Source organism: Paramormyrops kingsleyae, chromosome 25 (genome assembly GCF_048594095.1).
Source record: "Paramormyrops kingsleyae isolate MSU_618 chromosome 25, PKINGS_0.4, whole genome shotgun sequence".
Lineage (NCBI taxonomy): Eukaryota > Metazoa > Chordata > Actinopteri > Osteoglossiformes > Mormyridae > Paramormyrops > Paramormyrops kingsleyae.
In genome coordinates, this window is record NC_132821.1 from 22,001,281 (window position 1) to 22,010,453 (window position 9,173).

General features: G+C 44.6%; 1 protein-coding gene across 1 annotated transcript; it reads left to right on the forward strand.

Moving 5' to 3' along the window:
• Positions 1 to 1,848: 1,848 nt before the first annotated feature.
• Positions 1,849 to 8,562, forward strand: LOC111837444 (uncharacterized). Its single transcript, XM_023799515.2, has 14 exons — positions 1,849 to 1,879; positions 1,995 to 2,069; positions 2,405 to 2,488; positions 2,692 to 2,742; positions 2,851 to 2,898; positions 6,304 to 6,389; positions 6,474 to 6,526; positions 6,626 to 6,640; positions 6,764 to 6,895; positions 7,206 to 7,379; positions 7,469 to 7,543; positions 7,929 to 8,003; positions 8,314 to 8,364; positions 8,529 to 8,562. The coding sequence occupies exons 1-12, from the start codon at positions 1,862 to 1,864 to the stop codon at positions 8,000 to 8,002; spliced, it is 885 nt and encodes a 294-aa protein (XP_023655283.1). The 5' UTR covers positions 1,849 to 1,861; the 3' UTR covers position 8,003; positions 8,314 to 8,364; positions 8,529 to 8,562.
• The last annotated feature ends 611 nt before the right edge of the window (positions 8,563 to 9,173 follow it).

A 9,173-nucleotide genomic window follows, 5' to 3' on the forward strand; every position in this document is an offset into this window, starting at 1 on the left:
ATACTCGAACTCGTGGCCATAAGTGGAAATTAGCGGGAGAACATCTTAAAACGAATTTGAGGAAGCACTTCTTTACACAGCGTGTAGTTACGGTATGGAATAGTCTTCCTGCTAGTGTAGTGCAAGCTAAAACCCTGGATTACTTTAAATCAGAGCTAGATAAGATTTTAACAACTCTGAGCTATTGGGTAAGTTCTCCCTAAACAAGCTAATGGGCCGAATGGCCTCCTCTCCTTTGTAAATTTCTTATGTTCTTATGTATTGGTATATGCTGCAGTGTGTGGGGAACTAAACAGAACAGAAGATCTCGGCGCTGGGTATGGGTTCAGGCGCACACAGCTGCTATCAATCAGGATTGATTGACGCACGAACAACGATAAAATAACAAAAAGAATGAAAGAAATGTTCAAACGAGGGCAGGTAACAGTTACTTTTTGAAAATGTTGAGATGTGGGTGTGTGTGTGTGTGAGTGAGTGCAATGAGAGCTAGAGATGACTAATGTACAAACGCGATTAGAGGTCGATGATGTCACCACTCCAGGTAGATATTTTGAGGGTTTAAGCTGGGGCATGTTGGCCACAGTCACTGGTGAAGTTCTGATCCATCCCACTAATCCCGACACAACCGCCATGTTTGCACGAACATTAGAGTGCAATCAGGAAAACAGGCACAGAAGACGCTGGAGTATCAGGGATTCCCTGCAGCAGTACTCATTAAATGGTCATTATGGGGCCCGGTTGAAGGACCACAATGGGCCAAGCATGATTGGCCAAGCCCATGGTCTGGTCAAAGCGAAGATGGCGATGCCAGGATGACTCAGCAGCCAGAGCAGAGCTCTGATTGGGCCGTGGCTGGTGAAGAATACGAGGAGCGTTTTAAAAGGGCAGCTTGCAGGGAAAATAGCTCAGCTTCTGATGTCATATTACAGGAACAAGGAACTAACCTGAGGTAGACTAACTGCTCATTCGCATCCATCTCCAGGTATTCACTGAGTATCATCAAACTAAAGTACTTTGCTAATATTAAATATTAATTTCTTTCCATGCTTTTGCTCTCTGTTGGTGTGTGAGCTGAACATTAGGTTAAACCTTCTGTCTGTAAATGAGACTAGGGTATTAATAACCATGCGTAGCTGATGTTATTAAAACAGCTTGTGTCCATCTTCCTCTTCCTCCGTGGAAGGCAAACCATGATCTGCGGCTGGTTCTTCTTCTTGCCGATGGTGGTGCTTCTGGTGAGTTTCACGTTCTGGTGTTAATCCTTTTGCCTCTGCGTGTCTTGAAGTTCTGCTGTATCCACCTTTCCCTCAGTCCCAGGCCGAATCTGATGAGACATCGAGTGCCGAGGTACGGATCGCACCGCGTCATTTTTTTGTGACTTTTGTAATGTCTGGCGACAGAGAGACAGACACCGTGAGCCCTGTCTTCTTCTGCAGGCGGCCGTTGCAAACGCAGGAGCAGCGAATGGCATTGGCATTCCTAATGGGCTTAATCCCGGTGCTGGGAACGGAATGCTTTTAAATGGACAGGCCCAGCTCGGACAGGCCCCGCTTGGACAGGTCCGACGAAGGCTGCGGATCTAATGTGATCATTCTCAGAGCAGCTCCCACATATCTTGAAGCTGTTGATTGTTTTTGTTCTCTTCTGTTATGCTATAAGTATGTTATTATACTAATCCGGTGCTCTGTGACGTTCCCTTATGGGCGTGTCCGTGCCACAGCTGATCCCCATTGGCCAGCCCATGTTTATCCCACAGTCGGGCCTTCCGATTGGCCAGGCTGGCATGCCCCTGGTGCCCGGCATGGGGCTGCAGCAGGCCCTGGCGTTCCCCATGGCTCAGCCACAGCTGCCCGTCCCTCAAATGCAGCCAGCCAATGGGGTGAGTCCTTTGGGCCAAGGAGGCGGGTCAAAGGTGCGTTACAGTCTGACGCGATTTGGCCACCAGTGCTGCTGCCTTTGTTTACGGGGTTTTTCGGTGCTGGCTGTGTTCCCAGGTGCCCCCCCTGTTTGCTGTTGTTCCCCAGGGGGGGTTGCAGTTTCCTGTGCTGAATCCCGGCCAGATGATACAGGTAAGACAAAGACAGGCTTGTGGATTTGGATCCATTCCCGGCTCAGCATCTGGACTGTTCTCCCCCCGTTTTAAAGGGTTTGCAGCAGCCAGCAACCAGCGACTCCAAACTGCCCCTAACCTGCGTGTGTGTGGGGGCTCATACGAGTCCCCTATGATTTTGGGCTGTCCTGAGCATCGTCTAACGCACATCAGGATTGATTTCGAATCATTACCTCCTGAAAAGTGATAGACAGAGTTAATACATGAAAAGATCATATATAATTATCTAAGGAATAATGCTGTAATCAGAAGAATATGGGGGCAGTGATGTTGGATCTCAATATTTCCTGTCAGATTCTCCCATTGGGGGCCGGAAATACCATCATGCAGCCAATGATGGGGGCCCAAGGAGCAGGAAATGCAGCTCGTATGGTCAAGGTGTGCCCCCCCCCCCCCCCCCCACCATTACTCAAGCACACCTCCTTCATTCATACAGCTGGGTGATGCTAACTCTGGGGTTATGGGGTTATGGGGAATGAAGACCAGCTAGGCGGAGATGGGATGTCATCAGGATCCTGTGTTTGTCGCCCAGCCAGCTTGGTTGCCCCCTGATTTCACTGCTGCTCTTTTGTTCTCCTCAGCGCTCAGCTCCCGCAGATTCGGTTCCAACGCCCGGCCCAGTGGAACCAGAGGTGAGTGCCATTATCGGTATTTATTTCCCCAAAACCTGAAATTCTTTCATCGGCATGACTACTCTCACAACCATGACTCAAGCCCAAAACCCGCACTTTTGTTCTCAGACGTTCCCAGTTCCCCATGCAAGGCCGTCCCTGGCTGAGGTCTTAAAGGTACCGTGTCTCTCAAGCACATCTCTCCATCTATCTCGGAAACCTACCCCCAAAATCCGGAATCTTGCCTTAACACATTCAAATACACTGACTCCTTCACAGCTTCTGACGTTGTCACCTGAAAGAAAGCTAAGCGTTCCGGAAATCGACCAGTTTCCAACAAACGTAAGAGTGCTGTATGATGATGATCTCAAGTCTAAATGTGATTTGTCAAATGAAACATTCATTGCTGTTCAGCACTATGACCAGCACTATGAAACACTTACATATGGAACAGTATGTTTGTTTACAGACTCTTCCCTGGCAAGAGAGACCAACAGTGGAGGAATCTTCAGGGTCTGGAGATTATTTGGATTATGAAGTTCTCACCAATATCTGAGTTGACCGGGTGGGAACAGTCCACAGTGGAACTCATCTTGCTAGTTTTACTGTCACTAAATTCATAACTGCTGTTTGAACAGTTTTGATCAATTTCATTTTTTTCTGCATGTATCACTGTACTAGATCAACACCCCAAAAGTGTAAAATGGCACCAAAAGTGACGTCTTAATAAACCAGTTCTTACACTCTGAACATTGTCGGTGAATATGTACATTTTATAAGCGTTCATGCAGCACATATGGAAATCAAACCGTCTTTATGTCAGCTGTCACTTTTATTATCATTGCACTGAAGTCAACCCATACATCTGCATCATACTTAAGAACATAAGAACATAAGAACTATACAAACGAGAGGAGGCCATTCGGCCCATCGAGCTCGCTTGGGGAGAACTTAACTAATAGCTCAGAGTTGTTAAAATCTTATCTAGCTGTGATTTAAAGGAACCCAAGGATTCAGCTTGCACTGCGTTATCAGGAAGACTATTCCATACTCTGACTACACGCTGTGTAAAGAAGTGCTTCCTTAAATCCAGTTTAAAATGTTCTCCAGCTAATTTCCACCTATGGCCACGAGTTCTTGTATTTGAACTAATGCTGAAGTAACTATTCGGTTGAACAGCATCCAAACCTCTTAGAATCTTATAGACCTGGATCATGTCCCCCCTCAGTCTCCTTTGCTTGAGGCTGAACAGATTTAGCTCAAATAACCTTTCCTCGTATGACATTCCTCTAAGACCAGGGATCATTCTTGTGGCCCTACGCTGCACCTTTTCTAAGGCCACTATGTCCTTTTTAAGATATGGTGACCAAACCTGTACACAATATTCTAGGTGAGGTCTCACCAAGGAATTGTATAATCTTAGCATTACCTCCCTTGACTTAAACTCCACACACCTGGAGATATACCCCAACATCCTATTGGCCTTTTTTATTGCTTCCCCGCACTGGCGAGAATGAGACATGGAAGCATCAACATACACACCAAGGTCTTTCTCATAATCAGCTACCTTTATTTCAGTAGGTCCCATAAAATACCTGTACTTTATATTTCTGCTCCCTACATGGATTACCTTACATTTGTATATGTTAAATTTCATCTGCCAGGTGTCAGCCCAGTCACTAATTAAATTAAGATCCCGCTGTAGCTGCTGAGCCGCTAGTTCAGTATCTGCTACACCACCCACCTTGGTGTCATCTGCAAATTTCACCAGTTTACTGTATATATTGGTGTCTATATCATTTATGTAAATTAGGAAATTTAAAATTGAACCCTGCGGTACCCCACTATGAACGCAGGCCCACTGTGACAATGAGTCTCTTATAACTACTCGCTGCTTCCTATCCGTTAACCAGTTATCAATCCAGGTCGCTACAGTTCTTCATCCATCCATCTTTCACAGCCAGTTATCTGACCAATCAGACCCTGTTTCAGAGACGCCAATTCATTTGGCAGCATATTGTTGGACTGCAGAAGGAAAAGGTACATTCTCAGGAAATCCATGCAAACATGGGAATAACATGCAAACTCACAGAGAGCTGAGGGTACGAATGAAACGCACATTGTTTCTCACTGAGCCACTGTATTGGCCTACTGTCATGCAGTACGATGGTATGAATGCAAAAGTGTAGAAAAATGATAATTCCTGTACTTACTTGAAAACAATCTACAGACCAAAGTTAACCAAATAATCAGATACATTCCTAAATAAAATTACATGCAATGTATAAAAGAATTCATTGTAATACTTCTTCTGTGAATTCTTTGTCCCTGTTACTAACAATTGTATACATATGTTGCCGTCCCTCATCTCGTGTGAGATGGTATTTTCCATCTGTTCAGTTTGAAGCTTGATGTATTACTCTGACAGTGACATTACGACAATGCATTAAACTGCCATATTTAATCACCTTATTAAACATCCATACCATAGGCTATTTCTGAGGCAGGAAGTTGAACGAGCAAGTCATTAACCGCTATAATTACAGCGCTTTCCAACATCGCCGCCCGCTGTGGAGCGAAAAACTATAATCACAGACTTATTTTAAATGTCGCTGAGGCTCACAGAAAGGGTTATGGGCCCATCCTGAACCCAGACGAATGCAGCAGCACCAAACCACGATCAGGACGACTGGGCCCCTCAGAAACTCGAGGCCAATCAGAAAGTCACTTCCTGAAGAAGTAAAAATAAGCTTCCAATAAAAAAATGCTGCACGTTTGTCACATGTGCCACAAAGTAAACAAACTACATATAGATGACACTGCACACATCTGTCTTACAATTGCTTTTCCTGAGCAGTTTTGGGGGACCACAGGAAATACAGACATTTTAAATCAAACTATACAATTTGTTGACTTTGTTACATTTAATTTTTTTTGCCGATACTTTGATCTAAAGTGATGTACATTTTTTGAGAAGGCAGGGTCAGTCAGTCCCTGGAGCAATTGTGTTTAAGGGCGTTTCTCAAGGGTGCAACGGTGAAATCGCTCTGCTGACCACGGGATTTGAACCAACGACCTTCCAATCACAAGTAAATCACCGTAACCCTCTGAGCCACAAACCGCCCCTATCATTCAGCAGGAGTAACCTCCAAACCTTTAAGTCAAAGAACCATGAAATGTTTCCTAACATCCCCAGAGACAAGCCGGGGCGTGAGGACAAGGAGAAACACCTCTCTGGAGGCCACTGCAGCATTCCAGATGATCCTAAATCCAACATGCTCTGTTCCCCGCGATACCAGTGAATCTGATGAGATTGGATCGACCTGGACGGCCGCAGATTGCCGCACTTTTGTCCAGGCTTGGTGGTCACAAATTAGGGGCTTTTCATGCCGCCCCCGTAAGCCTGAACCCTGTAATTAATGTAATCCCACACACAGTGATGCTGTTGTGTTTAATGAGGACATGGGCAGGACACAAGGCCGCACGAGCTACTGCTCCCTGCCAACTCAGCCACGAGCTAATTATCACCCTTATAAATGTCCAGAATCCTATAAAAACTCATTTTACGCTTCCTTTTGGCAGTCCGACCTACTTGCTCCCTCGAAATCCTCAGGGAAAACAGAACGGAGAATTGAACACCAGAACAGAGAACTCGGTCAACTCTACAAGTAGGTCTAAGACGTTCGGCGTCTTTAGCAAGTCGTACCTCAGTGCATGAGTATAACATTGTCAGTTGTTTTTGGTTCATGCAGCCTGAAAAATGAAGATTCCAGCACTGATGATCTTCACTTTTATCGTCCTTCAAGTGAGTAACTAGGGATGATACGGGAATCATGTCATGGGTGCAGAGAAGAGTCTTTTTGTTTGGGCCGGGAAACTTACCATTACTCTCTTTCACTTCTAGGTCAGTTTTGGGAAGGTAGGTCCATTCATTCTCATCATCTGTGAGATGAAAGGTGTGATCACGTATGCCGGTGATATACAATGGGGCTGAAATGCGGGAATCTGTATAGATGTAAACCAAATGGACCTTCTTGCTCAGAAACTCAGACTGCTCCCAGGATTCAACGGGGGAATGGTGCCAGGGGTTCTGAGCCCAGGGTACATGATGGGGGGGCCTCAACCCCCCATGATCAACATGGGAGGGGGATACCTCCAACCCCAGTACCCTCAGGTGAGTATCCCAGCCACGGGCCTTAATGAGACACTTGTTAATGATGCTTTTGTCCGAAGCTACTTCTAGTAGAGGAAAGTAATACAATTCATGTGTGCTTCCTGGCACTTGAACCAACAACCTTTGTGTTGCTGCACAATCACAATATGTTACTTGTTGAGCAACAGGAGCTACAAATTGTCTTATTAATGGCTCTGCAGTTCATAAATAATCCATCATGTTTGCAGTTATGATGTCACAAAATTAGGTCATGTAAGTGCTTCTATAATGGATGACTTTGCTTATTGCTTGAGATCCTGCCTCTTTGTAGATGCTTCCGGGCGTTCCACTATCACCCATGATCCCATCTCAACCCTACGGCATTCCTTATGCTCCCAATGGACTCCCACAACAACAGTTGCCTTATATGGTTCCCTTCAACCCGAATCCCAGTTTGCCGCTGCAACAGCCACTGCCGGGACAGATGGTCTCTCCGGCCAATGGGGTAAATCTATGTGTTGCTATGCACAGCCTGTATCCAATCAAAAATCAGTCACTGCACCTACTATATCAGGTACAATTTTGTCCTTTCAGGGATCCCCGAACTATCCCAGTGCACCGCAACCAAACTTTCTACGAGAAGCCAACCCAGCCCAGCAGCAAGCTACAGTAATTCAAACTGACACTTCCTCTTTCCTTTGAGGGCTCTAGTCAAACTTTATGAAGATCACAAACCTCTTTGTAATAATCGTTATAACAGTCTTGGTTTAATTGCATTTTTTCTAGTTAATTCAATAAGATCACTCTGTAATCTTACAGACGTAATGTATGTAATCTAACCGCGTACCATTTAAGCAATTATGCAGGATTGCGGAATGGAATATCATTCTCAACATGTGAACGCACTTTCTACACAGATATATTTGGCTAAATCATAATTGGAATTAAACTGAAACTGATTTTTTAAGTGAGGGGATTAAATAATTCTCAGGGCAGTGCATGAGAGGAACTGCCCATTCGATGTTAAAGTTATAGCTGAAATCTCCATGCACAGGGAGCTCCAGGCTGGGATGGGGTTCGGATGGGACAGCAGGCCATGACCGCAGCTCCACGTACGCGGATATATAAGGTAAGATGGACTCAGAGGAGGTTGTCCTTCACTGTGAACGATGAGCCATTTCAACTGCTCTGTTTAATGACTAGGATTATAATAATGCTTTATTGACAAGGAATGTGTAGAATAAATATTATCAAAGCATAAATACCTAGCTACCTGTGATGGCAGAGGTGCCCCACCACTTGGAGCTAATGCTAAATGGTAACCACTAGTGATGAATGCTAACATGCTAAATGGTAACCACTAGTGATAAATGCTAACACGCTAAATGGTAACCGTGAGCAGAAATTGATGCCCAGAATTCCTTGTTTCACTCCCACAGCGCTTTGCTCCCAGGATGACTTATGGCGGGAGCTTGTCTACAAGCAATGAGGTACACTACAAATGGCTCTTGGGCTGTTTAATGGTTTCCAGTGCCTTAATATCCTTCAGCGGCACTAGTATTTGTTAGCTTCTGTGCTCCTGGGAAATGATATTTTCAGAAAAGCTCTAAAATGAATGTACACAGTTGACATATGGTCATTTTTATCCCTTTAGGTTCCAACTCAGATAATGCCGACCCCAACTGAGGGTGGGGCTCTCTTCAGCAACGCTTAAATATCAGGTGCATATCGGCCTACTAGACGGTGATGGATATTAAACAGCCATGGAGATTTACATGCTAAACGCTCAGCTTTCAATGAGTGTCAGAAGCTTAACAATATCCGTCTTCTCCTCCTTAGGAAGGGCCCTTCAGCACGGTGAACCGACGGGATAGAAGGAACACGGGAATTGTAATAGAACACAAGATGGCTCACTGTGGTTGAATAAAGACAATATAACTGTCTATAAAGCTTCTGCTTAGGCATTATGTTATGCAGTGAAAGTCTTTGATGATGTCAAATAAATGATCAAATATCCCACAATGCCTTGCAGTGAAATGCTTGTGTCTTCTCTCTTCTGGTGCTTTTGCTAAACCAATTACAACTGTACAGTAATGTCAGAGTATAGTAATCACTTACAGCTCTACAGTAATGTCAGAGTATAGTAATCACTTACAGCTCTACAGAAATGTCAGAGTATAGTAATCACTTACAGCTCTACAGTAATGTCAGAGTATAGTAATCACTTACAGCTCTACAGAAATGTCAGAGTATAGTAATCACTTACAGCTCTACAGAAATGTCAGAGAATAGTAACCAC